This window comes from Onychostruthus taczanowskii, unplaced genomic scaffold, assembly GCF_017590055.1.
Source record: "Onychostruthus taczanowskii isolate IOZ18803 unplaced genomic scaffold, ASM1759005v1 scaffold81, whole genome shotgun sequence".
In the NCBI taxonomy this organism is placed as follows: domain Eukaryota; kingdom Metazoa; phylum Chordata; class Aves; order Passeriformes; family Passeridae; genus Onychostruthus; species Onychostruthus taczanowskii.
The window spans coordinates 608,489-636,261 of NW_024506002.1; the positions used below are offsets into that span (position 1 = coordinate 608,489).

At 52.6% G+C, this 27,773-nt stretch overlaps 1 protein-coding gene across 10 annotated transcripts; it reads left to right on the forward strand.

Moving 5' to 3' along the window:
* Positions 1–650: 650 nt before the first annotated feature.
* Positions 651–27,773, forward strand: LOC121346426 (H(+)/Cl(-) exchange transporter 5). 10 transcript variants are annotated; one of them, XM_041424230.1, is made up of 14 exons: positions 651–900; positions 1,499–1,551; positions 10,097–10,249; positions 15,781–15,935; positions 16,956–17,055; positions 18,396–18,580; positions 19,039–19,161; positions 19,585–19,791; positions 20,078–20,158; positions 21,381–21,923; positions 22,520–22,706; positions 23,829–24,227; positions 25,682–25,898; positions 26,249–27,773. In XM_041424230.1, exons 3-14 carry the CDS (start codon positions 10,117–10,119, stop codon positions 26,337–26,339), a joined length of 2,421 nt encoding a protein of 806 aa, XP_041280164.1. In that variant the 5' UTR covers positions 651–900; positions 1,499–1,551; positions 10,097–10,116; the 3' UTR covers positions 26,340–27,773. The 10 variants fall into 10 exon arrangements, with proteins under 10 accessions (XP_041280164.1, XP_041280162.1, XP_041280163.1 ...); XM_041424228.1 differs by having other exon boundaries at positions 10,100–10,249; XM_041424229.1 differs by having other exon boundaries at positions 1,502–1,551; positions 10,100–10,249.

Genomic DNA, 27,773 nt, shown 5'->3' on the forward strand with positions numbered 1-27,773 from the left:
CCCAGGGCACTGTGGAGTGCCCATCCCCGAAAGGGTTAAACAGCCCTTCGGATGTGGCACGAGGGGACGTGGACTAGTGGTGGCCTCGGCAGTGCTGGCATCTTGGAGAGCTTTTCCAGCCCCCAGAATTCTATGGATCTGTGATCACTCCGGGGCTTCGTGCTCCTCCTCTGGGTGATCTCCCAGCAGGAACCGGCCGCGTTTCCGGACCCTTTTGAGGCAGCCGCGGGATAACGGGGCTCCGGGACGGGCGGCGCTGCCTCCGCTCCTGCCCGGGCCTGTGCCGCCCTCTAGTGACCCCGGCAAGGGACGGGACACGGCGGTGGCGCTGGGGACACGGCGGGCACAGCGCGGGCTCCGGGGGGGGACGGGGAGGGGACATCGCTGGTGGGGGTCTGTGCTGGGGAGGCCAGGGACGGGTCATAATGGGGGTCAGTGGTGGGTCAGTGATGGTGGTCGGTGGTGTTGGTCAGTGATGGTGGTCGGTGGTGTTGGTCAGTGATGGGGGGTCAGCAGCAATGTGTGGGTCAGTGATAGGAAGTCTCTCCTGGGGGACCGAGGCTGGGGCTGAACAGTGACGGGGATCCGAGGCTGGGGCTGAACGGTGACGGGGATCCGAGGCTGGTTGCGAGCGATGGGAAGGAGGGAGGGAGCGGGCGGGGCGGGGCCCTGTGCCGCTGTCCCTGCCGTGCAGAATGAGACGCTGCCGCTTTAAGAGCGCGGTGCCCTCACCCAAGATGGCGCCGGCGCGTTCCGCCCGTGCTTCGAATGCGCCTGCGGAGGGCGTGGCCTCGGCCCGCGGTTCGCCCCCGCCCCTTCCGCCCGCCCCGCCGGAGGAGCCGCCGGAGGGGCCGCGGGCGCCGGGCCCGGGACGGGCCAGGCCGGAGAGAGCCGGCCGAGGTACGGGAACGGGCCGGGGCAGAGCCAGGGGGAGCTCTGACGGCGGCAGCGCGTCCTCTTCCCCTCCCGGTGCGCGCGTCTGTGCCCTGGCGGGGAGGAAGGCGGCCGCCGCACCGGGAGCTCTGCAGAAGGCGGTGGTGGCAGCTCGGGGCAGTGACGGAATCCGGGGCTTGCGGATCCCCGCGTCCGGCAGGGACGTGCTCGTGACTGGCAGGAGTCAGTGACTTCCGACTGCCCGAGGGCAGGACTGGATGGGATATTGGGCAGGAATTGTTCCCTGGCAGGGTGGGCAGGCCCTGGCACAGGGTGCCCAGAGCAGCTGTGGCTGCCCCTGGATCCTGGCAGTGCCCAAGGCCAGGCTGGACACTGGGGCTGGAGCAGCCTGGGACAGGGGAGGTGTCCCTGCCCTGGCAGGGGTGGGAGATGAGCTCTGAGATCCCTCCCATCCCAAGCCCGTCTGTGACCCCGCGAGTCCCCTGTGTGAAGTGCAGCAGCCCCCCTGCACCAGGTGCAGGCTGGCTCTGCCCCCCGGTTCAGCCTGGGGAGGGCCCCGGGTCTTGGCTGGGCTTCCTTGCCTGAAACCCTCTTTTTCATCCAGCAGCTCCAGGAGGTGCCAGAGTGGCGGCAGGAGCAGCTGATCCTTGGCAGAAGGTACTGACACAACTTGTTGGATGGATAAATGGCCCTCTGAAATGGTTGCTGACCTCTCCGTGGGGGAATGCCAGTGCTGGGGGCAGAGAATGGGATGGGGCAGCCACAGGGATGGGATTCCCTCCTGACTGTCTCTGCTGCACTGCATGGAGTGCAGCTGGTGTCCCTCTGGGTCTGTTTGGGTGCTCAAGGAAAACTTCCTTCTGAAGAAACCTCCAGGAATAGAGAGGGTGAGAAACAGAGCAGCTGGAATTTGGGAATCTTGTGATACTGTGTTGCCAGCCTCTGGGTGCTCTGAGGTTTGGCTTGTCCAGGCTTTAAAGGCTTCCTTAATCTTGGATCTTGTTCCTCAGGTTTTTGCACCAGAATGAAATTAATTATTCAACTTTTTACATCTGTTCAGAGCAGGCATTTGTGGAATGCACACTTTGGAATTTGCCAGGTGTTGGTGATTCTGTTCCAGGCTCAGGGGTCCATGGGACAGGACTGGGAGCACCTGGGAGGCTGTGGGGACGTGGCTGGCACTACTGCTCTTCTGACTTCCTATATTCCCACAAGGACTCAAAAACAGGATTGCTTTTGTTTCCATGTGCTGCATGGGTGGAGCTTGTGTAGAATAGAGAATTGTTTTTAATTCTTTGGGATGCAGCAGCCAAATCATCTTCTGGCTGTGCTGAGCTGCCCCCTTGGGAACAGCCCCCACCCTGTGCACGGGGCAGGGAATGGTCTGGGGGGTGTGACCTCGCACTTGGCTGCACCAAAATGTCTTTTGAGATTTGGATTTGTGCTCCTGTACCTTGCATCTACCTTCACCCCCCCCTTCCCCAGATCCCAGATGATATCTTTCCCTCTGTCACAGTCCCTCATTTTCTTCTTCCCTTCTTGTTGTGCAAGGTGCCACCAGCTGTGTCTCAGCTGGATGTGGCTGCTAGTAAAGGAAGCCAAGTTGGCCCCCAAATTTCTCACCTGGAGCACGTTCCCACAGAGGTCACCCACGCAGTATCCCGCGTCCCTTGGGTGCTGTGGGGTTGGCCGGAGGTGTGCGGCCCCAGGCTGCCCAGGCAGGTGAGGGCTGCCACGGACTGACCTTGCCATGCTCTGTCACGGGCTCATCCAGCAGGTTTGTCCAGCAGCTTGGATTGGGGTGTGAGTGCAGAGGTGACAGCTTGGGTGGGAGTGGTTCTGTGCATCAGGCCTGTAATTGTTCCCTCTGGGATAACAACCCCCTCCTGCTGCTGCCGCACGGCCTCACAGCAGGTGTTTGTGAGGGACTGCGAGCCCTGGTTTTATAGGTCCTGGATGCTTTGGGTTGGAAGGGACCTTAAAGTCCATCCAGTCCCACCCCCTGCCAGGGACAGGGACTCCAGGATGCTCCAGTGTCTGGCTTTGGAACTTGCAGGGATCCAGGGGCAGCCCAGCTGCTCTGGGCACCTTGTGCCAGGGCCTGCCCACCCTCACAGGGAAGAATTCTCCCCAGTATCCCACATAGCCCTACCCTCTGGCAGTTTAAGCCACCATTCCTTGCTCTCCGTGGATGAGTACATGTTTTAGTTGGAGCAAGGATGCTTTGGTTGTCCCTGGAGTTTGGGGAGAGGAGCAAGCCTAGCTGAGCACTTTGGTCTGACGGAGCAACTGGTGGCATTTTGGGGTGGAATATTTCCATCATATCCCTGATTTTCTTCTTAGTAGTCCCTTTTCCTCTTCATGGCTTTTCCTCCAGAATACTTGGACCCAAAATGTCCCAGGTTGTGCTGTTGCCAGGTGGAAGGTGAGGTTGGAATGTGTGTCCTGCTTTGGGAGGAGGTTGGAACCATCCCTTGAAATTCAATGAGCCTGGAGAGTGGCTCCAGTGCTGCGCTGGCCCTGTGCTATTGTGCCAGCCTGTTCTGCCTCAGAGCAGTGGGGTTCAGAGCTGCTGGGCTGTGATCCAGCACTTCCAAAGAGCTGCCTGCCTTTATTCCTTCCTTCTTCAGGAGCTTCTGTTCGTTTCTTAACCCTCGGCAAGGAAGGAGAGTTTATAGTTCAGGTCAAGGAGGTGCCTGTGAGTGGAATGAGATCCTGTGGTTTGATAAAAATGTACAAAATCATCTCCATGTTGTGTGCTGAGCAGCTGGGATGGATTTTGTGGAGAGGGAAGGCTTGGAAAGGTCCCTGGTGTGCTCAGCTCTCGCTGTGTAATTCCCACTGCAGTTGCCAGCAGCTCCAGATGATCCATGTGGCTCCCCAGGTGCTCAGCAGCAGCCCCAGCCTGGGCTCTGGCTCTCTTCCCCTTACCCTTTCCCTCGCCTCAGGGAGGCTTTTCCAGCCTGTTCTCTCCTAGGATTTTGTGCAAGTTGGGTGTTTTGTGTTCTCTGTGTGCCTGAAAATCCTGTTAAACCTGTTGTAGCCCATATTTCGGTATTGTGGGGGTTTTCTGCCTTGCTGAGCAAGAGGCAGAGCTCTCATCAGAATGAGTCTGGACCTGGTTCCATGTGGTGCTGTTTGGATTTTGGGGTGTGCTGAGAAGTGTCTCCTAAAAAGAACACCGAAAGGGGAAGGTGTTCTGCTGGAAGAGATCCAGCTGGGTGTTTACAAAGCATGGAATGACAGGTTTCTGTCTGGGACTTGATGCAAGCGTGACTCTAAACTGGCCTATAAAATATAATTGAGAATATCTGTTGAAGTCTTGCTTTTGTAGCCATGGTAGTCCTTAAAACAATTAAAGAAGAAAGAAAAATGGGAAAAAAGAGGTGGTGATTGAGGCAAGATGGTATTTTATCAGTGATTATTTAGCTTTTTTTCTGTCTGGCACAGTTTTGGGCATCGCTTTCTCTGTTAGATCTGTAACAGCAGATCCTTTTTCCTTTTGAATTCCAGGAGAATAACTGAACATAGCAGATATGGCATGAATGGGATAAGTGCAAGGCCTGTGATCCAAAGGTGTGCATCCTCTGTGGTGGTGAATGGACAGCGTGTGACTCCAGCAGAGACATTTTTAATCTGGAAAGTGGAAATGAGCTTACAAAATACTACAGGACAAATTCACAAACCAGTAACTTACTTATTTGGGAAGTAGAGAATTCTCTTGTTTGTTGCACAGAGAAGCTGTGGCTGCCCCATCCCTGGAAGTGTCCAAGGCCAGGTTGGAGAGAGCTTGGAGCAACCGGGGATAATGGAAGGTGTCCCTGCCCATGGCAGGGAGATGAACTTTCAGGTCACTTCCCACCCCAATCATTCTGGAATTCCATGGTTCTAGGTATTAACATCTCACTTGCACCCAGGCCATTTTCCAGTTGCTTTTGTGGCAGACGTGCTGGGGCTGTTTCCACACTCTGCTGTGAGCTGGGATGGATCTGTGGGGCTGCACCCTTGGGACCCCGTCCCAGACGCTCCCTGGTGCAAACCAGCCCCGTCAGTTCGGGCTGTTCCCCTCTGGTCGCGCTGCTGCCCGGGGCTGGGCGTGCTGAGCCAGCCTGCCCACGCAGCCTGCTCCTCATCGCTTAGCAGCCACACGGCTGTGCTGGGCAAACAGGGTGACCCTCCCACACGGAGCTGGGACACCGTCCTGGATTCCCAAAGAGGCTAGGAACGGCAAAGAGGCTGTTAATGTGAGTATGGAAACTGCGGTAAACAACTGGATTTAGTCTGGAAAATACAGTTTAGAGTCCAGTAGCAGCCTCCCCTCAACTGGTCACAAACTACCTGTAAATTTGGTCTTGGACATTTTTATGTTGAGCTGCTTTTAGTCAAAACATTAAGCAAAAAGGAAAGGAAGCTAGCAGTAGTTGTGAGGGAACTCCTGGGTAGAGGTGGCTGAGCTGAGATTGTGGCTTTTTAAGTGAGAGCTAAAATGGTAATGATGGGAAATTTAGGAGGGAAAAAAAAGAGGTTTTGTGATGAAACTAATGGATGGGGCAGATAACTGTGAATGAGTAGTCAAGATGTGTCCCTGATTCTGAGTTGTGATGTACCAGTGCTCCCAGCTCAGCTGGATTTGTGTTAAACAGTGTTTATTTTGGCTTTTGGGGGATTGGTACTGGTTCTGAACAGGGCTGGCAGTGCCTTTAGGCACATCTGTGCACTCACTTCAGTCTGTACCTGCTGCTGAAGCAGTTGCTGGGGTGGTTTTGGGATGGGTGTGTTGCTGTTTGCCTCTGTTTGAGTATTCCAGTGTCCTGGGCTGAGGGGCAGAAGCTCTGTGGAATGGTGGATTGTTCCAGAAGAGGTGGTCCTGGTGTGGATGGAAGGATGAGGGCTGTGTGTGTCTGTGCATCCTGGGATGGCAGTGAACCCCGCAACACCCTGTGAGCCCGGGTGCCTGGGAAGCCCAAAGTGCCCCAGGATTCATGTGCTGCTCTCTGCTGTGACTGGTGGCGTTTGACAGCCCCTGTTACCCTGCTGGAGGGATGTCAGAGCAGAGCCTGCACTGTTGCCTCCCGGGCCCGTGTGGGTATACGTCAGAGAACAGCAAAAGAGCCCCAAACAAGCCCTAAAACAATGCAAGTCTTTGTGTTCAGCGTGTGTTGGTAGAATTCCCAGTTTCTCTCAAACACATTGTTCGGGCTGGTGTGGCCGGACTGCCCTGGCCCAACACAGGCAGCATTCCCAGGATGTGTTTGCCTGTGCTGGAGCAGCTGCCGAGGGCGAGAGGCTGCCTGGAGAGGTCAGCCTTGTGCCAGAGCCAGCTCTGTGCCCCTGGCCCGGGAGGGACAGCTTCTCCAGGATCCTGCTCCTGCACTGGGGCTGGGGCAGCACCGACGTCCTCTGTGGCCACCCTGGGAATGGAGCTGTCAGAATCCTGGAATGGGTTGGGCTGGAAGAAACCTTGAAGACCATCTATTGCCGTGGGCAGGGACACCTTCCACTATCCCAGGTTGCTACAAGCCCTGTTCAACCTGGCCTTGAATATTCCAGGGATGGAGCAGCCACAGCTTCTCTGGGCAGCCTGTGCCAGGGCCTCCCCAGTGCCAGGGAGGAATTCCTTCCCAATATCTAACCCCGTCTCTGCAGGGGTGAAACCATTCCCCCTTGTCCTGTCACTCCAGGCCCTTGGAAATTTGATGTCGTTTTCTCTCTACGAAATCTGGGGCTGTTTGTGGTCACTTCAGATAGAACAGGGAATTGGAGGAGAGTATGGCTTGGAAAAATGACATTGTCTTGGGAACTGCCTGTGGCAAATCATTGGCTCTTTTGTCACAGCATGGGGACACAGGGCTGGCCCCTCCCTGGGGTATTGATTTGGCAGCACAACTGTGCACGAGGCTTCTCAGCTCAACTCCTCCTGCATAGGATTCCATATCTCAAGGGTTGGAATACAACAAAAATCAGCTCTCTCTGTTCACACACAGGTGGAGTTTCACCCTCATGGAGTCCTTTCCTCTGTTTAGGATGGATAATGTCAGGATTTTTTAGTGTTGGTGGGAGTCTGTAGAGTGATGATGCTGCCCAGAGAGGTTGTGGACTCCCTGTCCCTGGAAGTGTCCAAGGCCAGGCTGGATGAATCTTGGAGCAACCAGGAATAGTGGAAGGTGTCCCTGCCCATGTCAGAGGTGGGATGAGCTTTAAGGTCCCTTCCAACCCAAGCCATTCCAGGACTTTGAAAGCCTGGCTCTGCTGGCTCCCAGCCAGGGACGAGGAGTGTTGACCCAACAGCCAAATGCTACATTATTTTCTCCTTTCTTTTTGTATTCAGCTAAAATTGACTTATTCTGCAGTTTTTTCCTAGTTTATACACCAGTAGTCTGATACTTGTGGGAAGGGATGTGCCTGAGAACCACATGGGGCTGGAGAGGAAGGAGAGCTCTGAGTTGTCAATCTAAGTTGATCAGCTTAGATTTGCTGATCTTTAAAGAAGCCCCAGTCTTGTGATCCAGGTTTTGGTTTCCCAGTGGAAGCAGCCACTAGGTGGTAAGCTGGCTCCTTCCCACAGCAGGAGTGGCTCCCCAGGTGGCTGGCTGGGATTGCTGCCTGCTCCTGGCAGAATGCTCCTGGTGTGATTTTTCATGTGGTGCTGCTGGAGCTGGGGTCGAGCCCCTCCTCTGACAGGGAGGAAAAAGTGCTGTGGGAGCTTCTTCCATGCTGTGACTGGGAAACCCTCGAGCCTGTGTGCTGGAAGGGCTGCTGTAAGCTCTGTGCTGGAGCTCTGGAGTGCCTGTCCCATCCCCTGCTGCCACGGTGGCACTGGCATGGGTGCTACAGCAAGACTGAGGGAGCCCATCTGCGTGACACCCAGCCTGGAGCTCGGAGAAAACCTTGGAATGCTTGGGTTTTGGATTGGAAATGGCAGGAGGCTCTGGCTTCCTGCTGCCAGCGCTGTCACTGAGTCACTGCCAGGCGGTGGCCTGGGGACCCTGCCAGGTTCTGCTTTGCTGCTTCCCTTTCTCTGACTGCCATGGGGAGCACCAGGACGGAGTAGAAGGGCAGAGGAGGTGGATGGGAGCAGCTGGAGGAGGATGGTGTCACACGGGCGCTGGGGACACCGGCAGTCCTGGGGTATGTACGAGTGCTCTGGGGGTCTGGCAGTGCCAGGGCCTGTGCAAAGAGGCAGCTGTTGCCCGATGGAGAACTGGGGAAATGAACAACCAGATAAGCATGAAAATTGTCTCTTTTTTATTTAATTTTATTCCTCGTGCCTGGGAAAGCATCTGTAGAAGGAGTGTTTTGGTAAGAAAAAGTGTCTTCAACCTCTTGTCTCGATCTGACAGGAGAAGTGAGCATGGAATTATCCTCCTGTGTGTCCTTCTTGTGCTGCCAAGCATTCCCTGGGCTCTGCTGTGGCTGGAAGGTGCTGTGCTTGCTGCCGTGCTTTTGGTTTTTAAAGCTGTCAATGAGAAGCAGCTCAGGGAGGGACTGAGGGGAGCAGGAGGTCTTGTTGCTCTGCCTGTGCTGCAGGAACTGCTGCTTTCTGTGCAAAGCAGAGAGCTTTAGATGGAATATTGGGGAGAAATTGTTCGCTGTGGGGGTGGGGAGACCCTGGCACAGGCTGCCCAGAGAAGCTGTGGCTACCTTTGGATCCCTGGAAGTGTCCAAGGCCAGGCTGGATGGGGCCTGGAGCAGCCTGGGACAGTGGAAGGTGTCCCTGTCCCTGGCAGAGGGTAGAACGGGATGGACTTCAAGATCCCTCCCACCCCAACTATTCTGGGATTCTACAAATACAGAGATATTTTAGCCCCATTTTGCACATATTTATACCCACTGAGTCGTATTGGAAAATACCTGTAAAACCATGTTAAGCTGCAAACGAGCACTGAGACACACCAGCACAGTTTCCTTAATTCTCTGCCAGGCTGACTGGGCCATCCCTGCCTCCCAGGCTGGGAGCTGGATCTTCTGTGCTCCCTGGAAGCAGTTTACTGGAAGAGCATCACAGCACTTCAATGCCATCGAATTGTTTTCATTGTTAGATGGCAAATAACTTTGAATTCCTGGGTTTCTCCTGCCCTTGGCTCTCTGGGCCACACTGTCTGTGTGCTCTCAGGGTGTGCAGCTGCTCGTGTGCCTTCCCAAGCACCCAGCTCCCCTTGTCTCCCTCCTTTCCAGGATCTTCTGTGGCAGTTTAGTGAGAAAACACGGTGTAAAAGTTAAGGAAAGTGGTGTTCCACAGTGTAGGGCTCAGCAGAGAGCACCCTGTGCAGTGCCAAGGCTTTTTGTGTGTGCTGTGATGGCTTCTTCTGTGTAATAGGAAGTGTTTTCTGCAGAGTGTGTAATTCAGAGTGTTGGGAAGGGCTGGCTAGCGTTTTCCCTTCCTGGAACAGGTCTGAGCTATGTAGTTGGTTTCTCTCTTAAATCTCTGGAAGCAAATCAGTATTTGCAAGAGCAAAGTGCACATGGCTGGCAGTGAGTCCAGGTAGGCAGCCTGGCCTGGATCAAGAACAGGGTGGCCAGTAGGACCAGGGCAGCCTCAAGCTGTGCCAGGAGAGGTTCAGATTGGACACCAGGAGGAATTTCTTCACAGGAAAGCTTACTAACATTAGAAGGGGCTGCCCAAGGAGGTTTGGGGTCCCCATCCCTGGAGGTGTCTAAAGAAGGCTTGGAGGTGGCACTCAGTACTCTGGGATGGGGACAAGGTGGGGATTTGGTGCAGTTTGGACTCGATGGTCTTGGAGGTCCTTTCCAACTGAAATCATTCTGTGGTTCTGTCTTCTCATGGAGATGCAAAGATTCCCATTTCCATGTGGCAAGAGCTGTTTCCAAAGCTCATATCTGACTTTCCCCCCCCATTCTGTTTATTATTATGTTTTCAGAGCTTGTGCTTTTGTAGTTCCTCTGCTCTCCTGGAAAGGAGGAGGAGAGACAATGGTCTCTTGTCATGGTGTGGCAAGATTGGTGGGGTCCAAAAAAAAAAAACCATTGCAAACCTTTTGAGAGCACGTGTGGAGATTATTTAATAAATACATTGGAGTGGCTCTTGCTCTGGCTAACACTGGAATTCCAGCCTGAACTTCAGGTGAAATCATGCCCATGGGAAGAGCAGTGCAGCCTCTGGGTCTCCAGGGTCAGGTGTCAGTCCAGTTGGGTGTGAAAATGAGTTTTCCTGCTTGTGCTGTAAAAAGCTTCCCTTTGCTGGCAGGTTTGGAAGCTCTGGCCATGGATCAGAAGGGCTGTCGTCGGGGGAGCTTCCAGAGTGGCACCAGTGATGAGGATATGCTGGAAATAGCTGGAGCATCCATGGATTTCTCCATGGCAGACGATGACCCGCCACTCGACAGGGAGATGGGAGGTAACACCCACGAGCTCTCCCCTTTCTGTTTTTCCTGATGGCTGTGGATAGGATTTAATGGGAATATTTGCTGTGTGGGTCCCGCTGGCCTCTGCCCAGGATGGGTCTCATGTTTCCTGGCACCAGAGTGAAGAGTTTGCAGGATTCTGTGCTGGATTGTGCCCCTATCTGTGTGGCTCCTGGGCTGTGACATGGAGCATATCCTCTGGCTTCAGGAGAGTCCTTCCTGGAGTTTTCCAAAGTAGCTGCTGTGGAGAAGAGCTGGCAGTGGTAGGGGGAAGGGATGTGGGTGCCATGAAATTGCAGCACTGAGCCATTCCTGAGGGTTGTGATATGAGCACAAACTGTCCCCTCCCTTCCTTTCTTGCTTATCTGTAATTTTGGAGGTTTTCTGTCATGGAGAGAATCTCTCTGTGTGGCAGCACAGAGGATTTGGTGCTTCTCTTGCCACCCCTTGTCTGGCCAGAGGATCTGCTCCTCCTTCTGGAGTCTGAGCAGTGAAATTCATGGAGAAGAGATGAGTCAACATGGATGTGCTGAACTCTGAGGAGTGCTTCCCCTGGATGAGGCTCTCTCTGTTGACAGGGTCTCAGGTCCTCAGGGGAGGTGACACTGAGTAAAAGAGGAAATTTTAAAGGGGGAAGAGCTTCTTGCCCAAATGCCAGTTTCAGTTCTCCTGTGAACTTCCCCTGCTGACTTCAGATGTTTGCTGGCAGATGTTGGGGTGCCAGTGTGAAACTTGAAGCTGTGGGGGCCCAGCTGGGAGGTGGTGGCTCTCTCATCCATTCAGAGGAAGACTCAAAAGTGTTTCAGTGGTGGAAGGTCTCCTTTTGTCTGTGGCATTTTAAAAGGTTTTTTCTCCCTGAGTTTTAAAGGCAAGAATTGAGGCAGGTAGTGACAGGGGTTGGTTTGAACTGAGAGAGGGAAGATTGAGGTTAGATTTAAGAAGAAATTGTTCCATGTGAGGGTGGGCAGGCCTTGCCACAGAGAAGCTGTGGCTACCCCCAGATCCCTGGAAATGTCCAAGGCCAGGTTGGACAGGGCTTGGAGCAGCCTGGGACAGTGGAAGGTGTCTCTGCCCTTGGCAGGGGTAGAATGAGATGAGCTTTAAGTCCCTTCCAATCAAAGCCATCCGTGACACCATAATCAGAGGTGTGAGTCCCAGTTTACCCTGAATGATTCCCTGGTGCTTATAAGCACAAACAGGATTTAGCAGCAAGTTATTCTCCATCTTAAATTTAAAAATAAATTAAAATTTAAGTGGGAGCCTTGAGCTGGCTCATCTCCCCTGCTTTCTTCACCCGCCTTCCTCCTTGACCTCACACAGAACCCGGGAGCTTTTATCAGGGAGACCAAAGTCAATGTGGGGAGTGTGCAGAGTTTCAGCCTCCTGGACAATGCTTGAATGACAAGTTATCACCAGCTAATTGGAGCCCGAGGAACTTAATCACCAGCCCCTTTGAGCTCTGTGTGCACTGAATAAAGGCAAGATAAAGGCTGCTCGCCTTTGAAGTCTGACTGTGCCCAGAGGACAAAAGGAAAATCCAGTGCCTGCCTGCTGGAAAGACAGTGAGCAAAGAGCGTTCCTGGGAGTTACTAAGTAAGGAAAATGTCAGCTGAGTGGGAAAAGGAAGGGATTTGTCTGTCTGTCGGTACATCAGTGACTGACCCACCACTGTCAGGAGACTGTTGATAAGTGTTCTTTCCTGTGCTGCATGGTGACTTGGGGCAGAGCTTTGGGAATGGGCTGCAGAGCAGGGAGTGTCCCAGGCTGGGGTGCCAGGAGCATCCCATGTGGGAGGTGGTGAGCAGAGTGCTCGTGTCTGGGTGTCCTTCCATGGTTAAGGGTCGGCTTTGGTGGATCCTCAGAGCTGGGCTGTCGGGTGAAGCAGAACTGGCACCTGGGGTAATCGCAGGAACAAATCCAGCCTGGGGGAGAATGGATGGAGAGCAGCTCTGAGGAGAAGGGCTTGGGGCTCTTGGTGGATCAGAAGCTCAGCTTGCCCTGGCCGTGATGCTGGAACCCCCCTGTGCCCTGGGCTGATAGCACAGCGTGGGCAGCCGGGGAGGGGGGGATTCTGCCCTGCTCAGGTGAGACCCCACCTGCAGAGCTGCCCCAGCCCTGGGGCCCAGCACAGGGAGGAGCTGGAGCTGCGGGAGTGGGTCTAGAGGTGTCCCCTGGCAGGTGCAGGGCGGGCCCGGGTGACAGTGTCCCTCTGGGGGGTGCAGGGGCTGGCCAGGGTGACAGTGTCTCTGGGGGGTGCAGGGGCTGAGACAGTGTCGGGTGCAGGTGCAGGGGCTGGCTCTGGTGGCAGTGTCCCCGGCGGGTGCAGGGGCTGGCTCTGGTGGCAGTGTCCCCCGGCGGGTGCAGGGGCTGTCCCTGGTGGCAGTGTCCCCCGGCGAGTGCAGGGGCTGTCCCTGGTGGCAGTGTCCCCCGGCGAGTGCAGGGGCTGGCTCTAGTGGCAGTGTCCCCCGCGGGTGCAGGGGCTGTCCCTGGTGGCAGTGTCCCCCGCGGGTGCAGGGGCTGGCTCTGGTGACGGTGCCGGTGACGCCAGGGGCGGGGAGGGCCCAGCAGCGCTGCGGGATCGGCCCGGCAGAGCCCGGAGGAGGAGGCGGAGGAGGATGCACGAAGTGCCGCTGTGAGCCCCGGGAATGTCCCCCTGAGCCCGGCCACGGCACCGACAGAGCCCCGGAGCTGCCCCTTAGGGATGGGGAGTGGCTGAGCCGGGGTGAGGAGACCCTTCCCGGGAGGAAAAGGAGATGTGAGCCAAGGGGAATGTGTCCCTGTGTCTGTGCACGCTGTGGGGCAGCAGAGCCAGCATGAGGGTGGTGGGGCAGGCTGGGTGGGCTGTGGGATTTCTGCTGTGTAACGGTTGTTTGTTCACCGTCCCTGTGAACCTCCTGCTTTTCTGGGATTTGCTGGAGCAGGGAAGCAGCCACAGAGCTCTCCAGGTGCCGTGGTTGTCCCCTCTGCACTGGCAGGACAGTCATCAAACTGTGGCTTTGTGGGGTGGCACATGGCACACCTGGAACTTGACCATGTCCAGCCTGGTTTTCCTAAACCCGGCAAGGTCTGAAGTGGAGCATTAATTAACCCCTTCTGGGGAGTGATCAGAACACTGAGAAATCTATTTGAAATGAGCAGTAACAGGGTCACTTTTCACTCACTGTCTCTGATTTGGAGATCTGGATGTTACAAACAGGGAGATCTGTGCAATCGTCTTGGATGTGTTTTGGCAGGGCATCACGGAGCTCATTTTCCTCCTTTGTTCCTATCTGGGAATCCTAGGATACTTGATTTGCAGCAAGCTGAGGCAGGAAATACGATCTTTATAAATATTAATGGCTGTCAGCCATTTCATAGTTCTGGATTACCCCTGAAAAAAAAAATAAAGATGTTTTCTCATTATCATCTGTCAAATGAACAATTGCCTGTGGCTGGAGACCTCGGGAGTCTCCTTTGGGAATAGAAATCCTGGTGCTGTAGGGGAGGGCAGGCTGGGCTGAGAGGGGATCCTGGAGAACAGGATCAGGCTCCAGCCTGCACCTGCCTGGTATGGAGTGGAATCAGCCCATCCCATGTGCCCACTGGGCTATGGATGGGATGGGATCACAGGGGCTGTGCCTGAGGGATCCTGCAGGTGCCTTCAGGGTCTTGCTGGGGGTACCAGGACTTGCAGCCCCTCTGTCACTGCAGCTCTGTGCTTGCTTTGTGCCTCGGGGTCTGGTTCCTGGTGCTCCAGGGCAAGCTTTGAGCTGGGAGAATGTTCCCAGGACAGCTCAAAGTCGCTGGTCTGGGCAGTAATTCCAGGAGAGTGAGCATGGAATGTGACTGATCTCATCTTCTTGCAGAAAATGCTTCTCAGGGTGTTCTATTAGCTTGGTTAACTCTCCTTCATAAATACTTTTCTTTAGGACAGCTGTATCTTTTATCTTTAGGAAAGATTTGGTTGATAGGCAAAAAAAAAAACCAAAAAAAAAGAGAGACAGCAGAGAGCCTGCTGTCTGCAGCAGAGTCAGGAAGGATTGAGGTGCTTCTGGGAGAGGGCTCATTCCTGTGGGAACAAACCCAGCTGCTGCTCTGGGCTGCAGGTGGGACTTGTTCAGGTGGCCAGGATGAGGCCTCTGTTCCCTGGATACCTGTGCCAGGTAGCTCTCATGTCCTTGGAGCAGCCCCAGCCAGGTGGCAGGAGGAGTTCCAGGCATTTCAGTGTTCCTTGTTCCCCCCTTGCTCATGTTGTTGTCAGGATGGTTTATACCAGGAGGTTCTGATCCATCAGATTTAGAGAGCAGCATCTAGGATTTCCTGCGGGGATATTTCAGTGGGGAAATCTCTGGAAGCCTTGATACTAATTTTGCATTTCCAAGCTTCTGGTCTCAAAAATGCTGTTAAAACCAGGGATTCCTCACGGAAAATGTGCCTTATTTTCCTCCCTGTGCAGTTGGGTCTCACAGCCTGTGCACTCAGCATTTGGAAGAGCTCTGCAGAACTCCATTTTTTTTTTTTTTTCCTTTGTCCCAGGTGAAGCAAGGAGCTGTTTTAAGTGGGTTATTTTGTGGTGGTTGTCAGTTCTGTACATGACTCATCTTGTTTTCCTGCAGCTGTAGCAATCTGGGAGATGGCTTGGGAAGACTTCACAGCTCTTTTCCCTTCCTGCTTCAGATGATGGGGCAGAGGGCAGCTCTTTGAATTCCTTATTTTTCCCATCTGGAGGCACCTTTGCCCCCGTGATATCTGCAAGCTAAATATGCTCAAGTATCAACCATTATCCTTCTTTCTTTCTGGGAGTTTTAACCCTCCTCTTCTCCCCACATACCAGTTTTGACTGGATTTTGGTTTTTGCTCTTCTTTTTTTCCCTTTGAATGACTGCAAACACTCAGTGTCTTCCAGAACCAGAATTTGGGGAATGTACACCCAAGCTAAGCATGGTTTTCCACGGGCTGGAGCAGGTTAAACAGGAGGTCCAGTGGTTTGGCTGAGTTCTCTCCTGAGGGAGGCTGCAAGTCCCGGTTTGGTGTTCCCCAAGCCCCCACTTGGTACCACTTTCTGCTTTCCAGGCCCTATTGGATGCTTTGCTTTCCCTGTTTCCCTGCTCCCATCCATGCCTTCCTGCCCATCCTGCTCTCATCCTTGCCAGATCCACCTGGGATACCCTTCAGATCTGTTGGAAGTCCTAAATATTCCTTTTCTCCTCTTCCTCTCCCATTTACTTGCCTCAAATGGCAAAATATCCTTGTGGCAAGTCCTGCATGTGGGGAAAAGGCACCATCTAGATGCTGGTGGTGATTTACTTTGCTCTGAACAGTCATTTCCAGGAGCAACCCCATCTTCAGGTGATCTGCTGAAGCTGGGGAGGGTGTACCTGGTACAGATCACCTGGGAACATGTGCCTGTGGTATTCAGCTCAGGAAACACCTCAGTAGCTCTTTATTTCCATTGATATCTGTGGTTTTCCTCCTAAATGAGTTTTGTTTTTTTATAAAAAGAGGAAGAACTAAGAAATGCTCAAATTTCCCCCTTCCTCCCCAGCAGGCTTCTCCTCATATAATGGAGGAGGGATGAACGGCACGAGCGCCATGATGGATTTCCTGGAGGAGCCTCTTCCTGGTGTGGGCACCTACGAGGATTTTAACACCATAGACTGGGTGCGAGAGAAGTCCAGGGATCGGGACAGGCACAGGGAGGTAAAAATTCCTCCTCCTCCTTGCTGGCTCTGAGTGCAGGGTAATTAATGTGTGACTCTTGCTGGGGTAGGGAAGCTCTTCTTGGAGACCTTGGGATGGAGGGATTGGGGCTGAGAGTTCAGTTTGAGGAAAAGAGCACTAAATCTGACATGCTGCAGTTTTTTGGCTGCTGCTTCTCTTCTGAAGGCTTTGATTTATTCCAAATGGGGGTTTAGAGAACAGAACCAGCCTGGTTTTCTGCTCTCACATTTGCACTGGTGAATGGTGCTCTTTCTGTTGGATTTTTTTTGTTTGAGAAGACTGAGTTCAGTTCTTCCAGAATTCCTTCCCAGGAGTTCTGCAATTAAAGGAATCTGCTCAGAATGCAAGGGGGGCTTTAGCTGAAACACCCATATCCCCAGCCTTGCTTTGTCACAGGGAACAGCAGTGGTGAGCTGGAATGTTTCCCTTGGGAGAGGCAGCCAGGCACACAATGGCTGTTCTGTCACCCTTTGTCTGCCTGTCAGGAGCAGTGAGACTGACAGGCCTCAGCCATCCTGGGCATCTGGGACAGAGCTGAGTCCCACTTCTCAGTGCCACCAGTGCCCACTTCCCAGCTGGACCATTCCTCTCTGCTGGCATTAAATCTGCAACCCCAATCTCTGTCCGTATCATTCGGACTCTAGCACAGGTACCCACAGAAGCTGTGGCTGCCCATCCTTACAAGTGTTCCAGGCCAGGCTGGATGGAGCTTGGAGCAATCTGGGATGGCAAAAGGTGTTCCTGCCCATGACAGGGGGTGGTACTGGGTGTTCTTTAAGGTCCCTTCCCACCCAATCCCGTTTTGGGATGCCATGATCCTTGATCCATTCTCCTGCCCACACCCAGAGCTGCAGCAGCTGTAGGAGCAGCTACTGTCAGGTGCTTTTTCTCTCACTCCTCAAAGCAGAGTCACAGTGTCACCAAGTAGTTTTAGAGCATTTACCACAGTGGATCAGAGTCCTCATGGGGTTTTGTTTCTTTCTGCAAACCCCTTCCCAGATCACCAACAGAAGCAAAGAGTCCACCTGGGCCCTGCTGCACAGCGTGAGCGACGCCTTCTCTGGCTGGCTGTTGATGCTCCTTATTGGTTTGTTGGCAGGTGAGAGCAAACCTCCAGGTAAAACATATTCCTGCACTGCAGCATCAGGATCCATTCCTCCCCAAGGCCTGGCAGATCCTTGGAGCAACAGGATTTTGGAGTGAGGACTTGTGCTGACACCAAGGGCTCTGCTGCTGCCTTATAAATTCACAGGGAATTATTTTTAAGTGCTTTGAGCCTGTGTTTGTGCAAAACCAAAATACAAAACTGTGGCTGAGCGATGTCCTGGACTCTGCTCTGGGTCTGCTGCTGGCATGGAGCTCTGAAATGAATAAAAAACGTTCATTAAAGCAGAGCTGATTGAAACACTGAGAATGTCTGTGCTGAATTCTCTTCATGGGTACTGAAGGGATTAATGCCAGGGGCTGCCAGCAAGAGCTCCTTATTTTTTGGGGTTTTTCCATCTATACTTAGATACAAAAAGGGAGAGATGTTGCTTGGAAATCAGGTGTCTTTCAGAATTCAGCTGCCTGAGACCTCTTACATTACTTAGAACCAAACTTTGGCCCCAGGGCAGCAGGAATAAATCACTTGGATACAAATCTTCCCGATAGGAAGCAGCAAGCATCTGTCACGAGGGATGGAGTGAAATCTTGTGTTAATGTTTACCCAGGAAGGCTGCTGGCCAGTTGGTCATTAACTGGGGGATTTGCTGCATGTTTATTGCAGCCTCTGGAGCTTGTGCTGCCACTTGCTTCTATGGATCAGAGGTCCCTGGCCTCTGCCTTGGTCTGGGGGTTTTGGGATTGGAGGAGTTATCAACAAAAGTGACTTGAAGATTCCTCCTGAAACCTGATTTCCCTTCTGTACTGGCTCTGCTTGCCTTGTTTTACTTGGCACAGTTGTAACTTTCCCCTCCTTTATTTTTCTTTTTTTAAATTAGGGTTGGAAATGTTTTCTCCAAATTCAGAGTTATTCCTGTCACAGTGTTGCTGTTGTTAGTACAACTCCTGGATCCTGGTGACACATTTTGTCTGAGTCCCCCAGGAATGTGGGACATCCCTCTCTGCCTTCCTGCTGCTGCTGTGCTGTATTTAACAAACAGTTATTGAGAAGAATTAATTGCTGGTGATGCAGGGGGGTGTTTGGACACAGTCAGCCTTTGAAACATCATCAGCCACGCTCTGTTTCCTGACTTGCTCCTTTCAATATATTGAAATTATTCAAAACTAGGCAAATCCTCTCATTTAGCTCTCCATAGAATAAAAGTGAGTTGTAGGCAGAAATACCACACTGCTCTATGTGTTGGGAGCGAGTCCAAAATTGGTGGGGCAGACTGTGACCTTCAGGTGTTTGAGTCTGCTCATTAAATTATTTTGGTTTTTTCCCGTTTAAACCAGGTTCCTTGGCAGGTCTGATCGACATCTCTGCCCACTGGATGACAGATCTGAAGGAAGGAGTGTGTTTGGCAGGGTTCTGGTTCAACCATGAGCACTGCTGCTGGAAATCCAACACCACCTTCACTGACAGGGACAAGTGTCCTGAGTGGAAGAGCTGGTCCCAGCTGATCCTTGGCCATGGAGAGGTGATGGACACCTGGAACTGCTTTTGGTGCTGAATTCCCTGTTTGCCCTGCCTGTAGCAGGGTGATGTGGATGCCAGGAGTCCAAGCTCTGGGTGGTTCAGTGGTTCATTGTTGGGGCCCTCAAGGGGTGTCAATAAACAGGTTATGTGGGTGTTGTCCTTGAAGGGGATGTGGGGAGGCAAAACACTGCCACATTTACAAGTGCAGTGGGCCACTGGTGTGTCCAGGATGTGCTGTTGGAGGGTATTTTGCCCATGAACATTCTGGGAGAACGCCATGATTGCTAACCCAGCAAATGGAATCTGGCTTTGAAACCCCAGACTTAGGGCAGGTCTTTCCATTTTTAGCTGGTAAGTCTGTGTGGTGTCCTGCTGAGTCTCTGTGCTCACTTCAGTGCCCAGGTCTGATGTGGTTTCAGTTGAAACCATCTGATTTTGGTAATTTGCTCTGTGTTTCAGGGGGCCTTTGCGTATATCCTCAACTATTTAATGTATGTTATCTGGGCCTTGATGTTCTCCCTCCTTGCTGTGCTCCTGGTGAAGGGCTTTGCTCCCTATGCCTGTGGCTCAGGGATCCCAGAGGTGAGTGAGAACAAGAGTGGGTTGTTTTTTGGGTGGGGTAGGAATCCACCACCCAAAATTTACACATGCATGTTATGGCAAAATATATTCCACTTTAGATGATGGCTTCATATGTAGGTGTTTTTCCCAGCTGTTTGAAATAAGTCTAACACTAAAGTCTCCATGCAATCCCTTTTTTTGGCATTGCTGCAGGAGGCGCTTCTTAGGTGTTCCTCCAGCAGGGATAGTTGCCCTCAGGGAAGGGCTCAGATGGCTGCTCCTGCCTTTGCATGGAAAGATATTTTTATGGACTCTCACTTTTGATAGCTCAGGGGAACTCTTGAAAGCTGTAGAAAAGGGCAGGATTGGGAATGTCCAGTAAATCAGGAGCTCTGACCAGGGCTTGAATGAAAGCCTGTAGAGCTTTGTGTGCTTGACTTCCAGATCAAAACTATCTTAAGTGGTTTCATCATTAGAGGCTACCTGGGCAAGTGGACTCTGGTCATCAAAACCATCACCCTGGTGCTGGCCGTGTCCTCGGGGCTGAGCCTGGGCAAGGAGGGGCCCCTGGTCCACGTGGCCTGCTGCTGTGGGAACATCCTGTGCCACCTCTTCACCAAGTACCGCAAGAACGAGGCCAAGCGCAGGGAGGTGTGTGGGGACACCAGCCTGGGGAGGTCAGGTGGGCTTGGGGCTCTGGGGCTGAGCATAAATGTTTCTGTTTTGGGGTAAACGATCCTGTTATGCTAACTGATTTTTTTTGGAGCTCCTTCTCAGGGAATTGGCTCACTCCACCTTTTCCCTGCTGTCTTAAAGCAGGTCAGACCTAGCTGATTGTGCTGTAGATAAACATTGTAAAAATTTAAGTGAAGACAAACCAAAAGAGGGGGCTGGTTGGGAGGGCTGAAGAGTCTGAGTGCCTCTGTCTGTCCCTCAGGTGCTGTCAGCAGCTGCTGCCGCCGGTGTGTCTGTGGCTTTTGGAGCTCCCATTGGAGGAGTGCTCTTCAGCCTGGAGGAGGTAACCTTGGAATGCTGTGGGTTAGAAATGCAGCCCGTGGAGAAATTCCTCCTGATGTCCAACCTGACCCTCCCCTGTCACAGCCTGAGGCCATTTTCCCTTGTCCACTCTCTTGACAGCTGTGTCCCAGGGTACCTGGGTGTTGCAGCAGACCTCTCGTTAGGGGTAGAAATGAGCCAAGACACACACTCCCATTTAACAATGTGAAAAGGGTCCCAGTTTATTATTCTTTACAGCTTAGCCATCCTGACTCTGACTACAGCAAACTTCTGCTGTTGGCTTCTCTGACAGGCTGACTGCTGGCTATTTCCTTGCAATATGACTGCAAGTATTTCCTTGCTGCCTCTGACCACAGGCTTTTCCCTAGCTCCACTATGACTGCAGGCTCCAACAGCAGGCTCCGAGTCTATCAGACCCAGACTGATCTCAGAGCAGATCTTTTGCAGCAGCTCTCTTCCTTGTTTTTTTCTTCTTCGTGTCTCTTTGGATTGTTCCTTCTTCCTCAGGGCTCCTCTACCTCCTCAACATCTTCTTCTTCAAGGTCCTCTTCTTCCAGGTTCTCCCTAACCAGCCAACCCACCCCTTTTATCACACTTATCTTTATTAGTCACAGCTGGGACCCATTAAGGGCAAGGCTGTTCTTCTTCTTTGCTAATTAGTACAACTGTGACTTATCAGGGGTGAGGTCATTTGTAGTCCCTTCTTCTACACCTACACATGGGAACAAACTTCTCTGGTTTATCAATCCTTTTTTCTTCCCAAGGACTACCTTGGGATTCTTAATCTGTTGATCTGGATGTGAAAGGACCGCTGCTGTTTAGCTCAGGAGCGTACCAGGATGGATTTCAGAGGAAGGCAGGGATGGATTTGCTCAGCTGAGCAATAGTTGGTGGCAGTGATGGCAGGCACTGCTGTTTAGTACTTTGGACCTTGCAGAGCCACAGAATTCTCTCAATTCAGCTCATGGCTGATGTGTAACAGGTTTTATTACCCAAGTGAGTCGCTCCAGGGATCACAGAAGACACATGCACGTGCTGCAGGCCAGGGCCCATCCCACTCACTGAAGTCCTCATTGAACTGGAGCTCCAGAGCAAGCCTGGGGTGCTTGGCTGGAGAGCAGGGAATGAACCAGTGCTCATGGATCTCTGTGCTGGCTTTACTCCCTGCAGTGGGGTCATGCTAAGTGTTCAGGTGACCCAATGTGCTTCGTTCTCCTCTTCAGGTGAGTTACTACTTCCCTCTGAAGACCCTCTGGCGTTCCTTCTTCGCCGCGCTGGTCGCTGCCTTCACCCTGCGCTCCATCAACCCCTTCGGCAACAGCCGCCTCGTGCTCTTCTACGTGGAGTTCCACATGCCATGGCATCTGCTGGAGCTGGTGCCCTTCATCCTGCTGGGAATATTTGGTGGGCTCTGGGGAGCTTTCTTCATCCGCAGCAACATTGCCTGGTGCAGGCGGCGCAAGACGACGCGTCTGGGCAAGTACCCAGTTCTGGAGGTGATCGTGGTGACGGCCATCACGGCCATCCTGGCCTTCCCCAACGAGTACACCAGGATGAGCACCAGCGAGCTGATCTCGGAGCTCTTCAACGACTGTGGGATTTTGGACTCGTCCAAGCTCTGTGAGTACGTGAACGATTTCAACAGCACCAAGGGGGACGATCTGCCTGACCGCGCCGCTGGCCCCGGCGTGTACACGGCCATGTGGCAGCTGGCACTGGCCCTCATCATGAAGGTCTTCATCACCATCTTCACCTTTGGCATGAAGGTGAGGGTTTCCTGTAAAGGAGCTCGTGTTCTTCCCATGCTCTTCAGGACCCTTAAAGTTTTATTTCCTCTCTAACCAGACATGTGTTCCCCCAAGCTCTGTGAGAAGGGGACAGACTGCAGTTGTTTGTCCTGCTGCTTGGACCTGAGGGCAGTAGAAACCTTCCAGCCTGACTGTGGGCACCAAATGTAGTCACTAAACTGGTGCCTCAGGGCTCCACATCCCATTTTCCAGACACAGAATGCTCCTAAATTGTCCTGCCTCAAGCTTTTTTGATAAATGTGTGATTTAGATGAAAGAGCTAATTGCAAAGCAATCAGTGTCTTAATTTGTTAATGCATAATTGGAGCTGTTCCTTGCTCAGAGGGTTTGGAAGTTGTTTGGTACAGCCTCTGGAGCTGCAGTGTAGTTCCCAGGTGTGAGCTCATGGACAGTTTTTATGTCCCTGCTCATTGCAGGGGGGTTGAACTAGATGACTTTTCAAATGTCCCTTCCAGCTCAGCTCTGGCAAAGCCTCTGCCTCACTCTGGTTTGAGGTCCCACCGCTCCTCTGTGCAGTCCCTGGGCTCTGCTGCTCACTGCCCGTGTTCCCACAGGTGCCCTCGGGGCTCTTCATCCCCAGCATGGCCGTGGGGGCCATCGCGGGCCGGCTGCTGGGGGTGGCTGTGGAGCAGCTGGCCTTCTACCACCATGACTGGGCCATCTTCAGCGGCTGGTGCAGCCAGGGGGCCGACTGCATCACCCCTGGCCTCTACGCCATGGTGGGCGCTGCTGCCTGCCTGGGTAAGCTGGGGCTGCCTGGGGCCGTGCTGGGCCTTGGTGGGTCTTGTGAAGAGGTGGTGTGGTGGGTGAATGGTTGGACTCCCTGATCTTAGAGGTTATCCCTGCCTTTATCACTGAACCACAGAATGGTTTGGGCTGGGAGGGACCTTAAAGACAATCTCATTCCACCCTGTAGTGATTCTGTGGCTGAAGAGCTGTGGTTGTGACTGACCATCAGAGCTGGTGTCACCTCAGCAACCCCAGGAAACTGTAATAGAGTGTGCCAGGTGTTCCTCACCCTGGTGTGTTCTTTTGCCATCTCCAGCCCGGTGCTGGGCACAGCAGCTGCACTGGGGAGCTCCTGAGTGGGAGCCAGAACAGTTGAGGCTGCCCAAGGACTTGAATTTTCCTGTGGGGTTTTAATTCATTTTACTTCCTGTTCTGGCCTTAAATCTCGTGATGCAATTCTGCTTTTAAGTGCTCTGTTTTCTGGTAACACTTCTTCCTCTTGGCTGCGTTGGAGAGACTGGGTGCATGTGACTGAACTTCTCTTTCACAATTCCCAGTCCCCTCATCTGTGGAATAAGTACAGGAGTCCTAATGGACTACTTTATCAGGAGAAACTCTCCTCTAAAAACATGCCACCAAACCCCATCTTTGGCCTTTTTAGAGGGGATACACCTTGTTTGAGCAACCCAATCTAATGCGAGATGTCCTTGCCCGTGACAGGGGTTGGAATGAGATAGCCTTCAAATACAGACCTTTGTGGGATTGTTTGCATGCAATTGATGGAAGATAAATACACTTTGACTTCATTAATGGTTCTGTTTACTGCTAGGCAGCACTGAAGGGTCTGTGCCCTTTGGGGAATGGATATTGGAATTAAGCTCCTGTAAAATGTTTGCGAGTAGTTTTGGGACTTAAATCTCAAAAGTAATTAAAACACGCCGAGACAAAACCCCACAGAGACCCTGATCTCCGTGCCAGGCCCGGTGCTATGGCCGGGACAGAGGTTTTGGTGCTGTTCTGATTGTGTTTGGTGCTGCTGAACGGGGCAGTCCAGCTGTGCTGGCACCACCCTTTTCTAGAGGTGGGGACTGGTGTGACAATGGCAGAGTGACCCGAGCCGTGCTGCGTTGGCAGGGGGGGTGACCCGGATGACCGTGTCGCTGGTGGTCATCATGTTCGAGCTCACCGGGGGGCTGGAGTACATCGTGCCCCTGATGGCAGCAGCCATGACCAGCAAGTGGGTGGCCGACGCCATCGGCCGCGAGGGGATCTACGACGCGCACATCCGCCTGAACGGGTACCCCTTCCTGGAGGCCAAGGAGGAGTTCTCGCACAAGACACGGGCCATGGATGTGATGCGGCCGCGCAAGAACGACCCTCCCCTGACGGTCATCACGCAGGACACCATGACCGTGGAGGATGTGGAGACCATCGTCACCAGCACCACCTACAGCGGCTACCCCGTGGTGGTGTCCCGGGCATCCCAGCGCCTGGTGGGGTTTGTCCTCAGGAGAGACCTCATCATTTCCATCGGTAAGGGGTGACACTGCCTGGGTGAAGGTGCTGGCATTAATGCCAGCTGTCACTGACCGGGGAGGCCACACACTCCTGGTGCTGGTGGCTGGGCTCTGCTTGCCTTGGATGTGAAGGACAGGGTGGCTTGTCATAGGATCATTGACTCCAGCTTGTGTCCGATCCCCACCTTGTCACCAGCCCAGAGCACTGAGTGCCACATCCAGGCCTTCCCTGGACACCTCCAGGGATAGGGACTCAAGCTCCGTGGACAGCCCCTTCCAATGTTAGCAAGCTTTCTTGTGAAGAAATTCCTGCTGATGTCCAACCTGAACCTCCCCTGGCACAGCCTGAGGGTGTGTCCTCTTGCCCTGTCAGTGGTTGCCTGTGGAACCTGTTCCTGTATTTTATTCCAGTATGGAATAAAATACAGGAACAAGTGCATCAGGATGTTATGTGTGTTGCCTGCCTTCTGTGGTACCACCATGAGTTTCTGCACTTGGGTTCCTTGGAATCTCCAGGGATTCATTAAGAGTGGTCCTGTCCCCAAGCTGTGTACAGTGAAGCACAGAATGGAATTTGAGTTTTCATGATAAAATATCCCAAATATTCTGAAGTATTCTGAATATCTATCCTGGTGTTTGGGCTGTCATACCTGGCCTTTCCCAGGAAGCCTTGTAACGCTGATGTCAGATTGCAGTATGGCAGGTACCCACAGTAGCTGTGTGTGCACTGCTGTGAAGGTCTGAGGGATGGCCAGTATTTGACTTGTTTTCCGTTCCTGACCCTCATGACATCATGGAACCTGTGCCAGTCGTTGGGTGCTTAAAAATAGTCCTTTAACTGCTCTGCATGGGACCCAAATCAGTGACTCATAAAAGTACAAAGCATTTTTTTTTACCTCCTCTAAAAACTGTGAAGTTAAAAGGTCTCCAGAACTTGTATTTACCTGGCCAGAGTACAGTGAGATGCAACAGCCTTGACTTTGGGCAAAGGCTCATCCCACCCTTGCAGTGGAACTTTGGAGATCTTGGATGTTCTCCCAGGTAATGAGTGACAGGACAAGACCTGAAGTTGTGCCCAGATGAGGTTTATGTTGGATATTGGGGAAAATTTTTTGATGGAAAGGGTTGTCCAGCCCTGGCAGAGGCTGCCCTGGAGTCACCATCCCTGGAAGTGTTCAAAGAAATGTGTGGATGTGGCACTTGAGGACATGGGTTCAGGGTGACCATGGTGGTGGTGGTGGTTGACAGTTGGACTTGATGGTCTTTAGGATCTTATCCAGCCTTAATGATTCCATGGTTCCCTTAGTAGAAAGGCTGGAAACCCATCACACCCTCCTTGGCTGGGAACAGCTCTGGCAAAGGGAAGGAAAGGACTTGTAAGGCCATTAAATGTGAGCTGAGGAATGGGAACGCTCCTCTGTTTGGAAAAGGAAAAGAGTGCTGATATTGATTCAATATTTCTCTTTGCAGAAAACGCCCGGAAGAAGCAGGATGGGATTGTGAGCACCTCAATTATTTGTTTCACTGACTACTGTCCCTCCCTGCCTCCGAGCTCCCCATCTGTGCTGAAGCTCAGGAGCATCCTGGACCTCAGTCCCTTCACGGTGACAGACGAGACGCCCATGGAGATCGTGGTGGACATTTTCCGCAAGCTGGGATTGCGCCAGTGCCTGGTCACTCACAACGGGTAGGAGCCCTGGGGCCTGGGGTCAGAACCTCCTCTGCTCCCAGGACAAAGGGGACTGGGATCCAGCTGGGGCTGGATCCTGGAGCAGTTCTTGCCTGGCAAAGGCACTTGTGACAGCCCAGCTCCAAGCCCTGTCCAACCTGGCCTGGGACACTTCCAGGGATGGGGCAGTCACAGCTGCTCTGAGAGCCTGTGTCAGTGTTTTACCACCCTCAGAGGGTGCAATACTTTCTGTGGGGCGTTACTTTGAATCCCAAAAGACTCTTCAGCACCTGCAAGGGGCTCAGGTGGCCCTGCCAGGGTCCCTTCTGGTGGTGCCGGTGCATTAAAAGCATTTTTTCATTTTCCAGGAAGCTGCTGGGGATCATTACCAAAAAGGATGTACTAAAGCACATTGCACAGATGGCCAACCAGGACCCCGATTCCATCCTCTTCAACTAGAGGGAGACTGTAGGGATTGTGTGTCCCACATACCTGGAACTTTCTAGCCCATCCTGGGTAGACTTTCCTATTTTTATTGAGACCATGGAACTGTTTCCAGCGTTTTCCTCCATGGAGCTGAAGAAGATATTTTTTTTTTCTACCAGATAATGAATTGCACTACGGAATCTGTGGAACATGATCTTCTTTTTAGAAGAAAAAAAAGAGACTTTATTTACGTTGCTTTTGTGAAGTTGCGTTGGAAAGATTCCATGAAGGAGTAAAAGCAAAATGTTAGAGAATTGTATTTCCTCCTCTTCTTTTGTTGGAACTGCTGTTACGAACATGGGGAGGAAAAGGCAAGGTGTTTGTGCACTTCAGAGGTGTGGAAGGAGCAGGATGGCTTTGCACACAGTATTCAGGTGGTGGCAGAGGGACAGGGCTGGGCTCAGGGTGGTGTATTTCCAATTGTCCACTTGGGAAAAACCACACCTTGGGAAGCCAAAATAGGGGAGAGAAAAATAAAATTTGGCTGACTGAAGCTGCTCAGCTGAAAGAAAGAAAAAAAAAACCCAGCAAACGAACCCCCCCCCCCCCCCAAAAAAAAAAATCAGATCTCCTTAAAATTTGGCCCAGTTTCTGATTGGGAAGATGCTGGTTTAGATTAATTAGTGAATATATTAATTACTCTGCCACTGCCTTGTCAAGAGAACCCCAAGGAGGAGGTAGGAAGAGTTCACAGGTGTCTTCCCATCCTGCTGCCTTTCTCTGATCTATTCCCAAGGATTCCTTCTCCTTGATTTCCCCTGAGCACATCACTGAAATCCCGGAGGCTGAGTCCTGAATTCCTGCCCTTGCCCAAGCCCCGGTGGTGCTGGACATGGCACAGGTGGCCATGGCCTCCTCCTCCTCACCCTGTCCCACTGGAGGGCCCAGTGCCTGGGACACACGTGCTGTTCCCTGCTCCCTCCTGTCCCTGGATCCCAGCTGGAGGATTCCCAGCAGTGAATTCCCAGGTCTCCTTGGCCAACAGCTATGCAAGAAACACTTCCCACCACGGCCCCTGTGCTCCTCAGTCCCTGTCCCAGCGCTGACCAAATGATTTTCCTGTTAATAAAACTGTGCCCATTTACTGGAATTTGGGAGGCTTCTGGATGCCTTGGGAGACTGATGCTCTTCATCCTGGCCTCAGTTGTTTCATGTTTGTGGGGAGTGGGGACTTCTGGCTTGACTTGGCTGGGTCCCTCTCAAAATCTCTCTGATACAAACAAATTCCTTGTTTTATCAAGGAGCAAAAGCCAGATTATTGATCTTCCAAAGCCATCCAGCAGCCAGTCCCTACTCTGCTGCTTCCACCTGATGTCTCAATCCTTGTACAGCTCAAAGCTGCTTCAATCTGAGATGTCACTGATGGATCCAGTTCCTTTTGCTTGGAAAATAAATGCCTGGACTGGT

Excerpts from the sequence above, each read along its gene's own strand:
- LOC121346426 (XM_041424227.1), top strand. The coding sequence starts at position 1,646 with ATGGGGCAGCCACAGGGATGGGATTCCCTCCTGACTGTCTCTGCTGCA. Across the intron at positions 10,250-15,780 it reads ACTCGACAGGGAGATGGGAG|CAGGCTTCTCCTCATATAAT; the intron begins GTAACACCCACG and ends CTTCCTCCCCAG. Across the intron at positions 20,159-21,380 it reads TGCTCTTCAGCCTGGAGGAG|GTGAGTTACTACTTCCCTCT; the intron begins GTAACCTTGGAA and ends TCTCCTCTTCAG.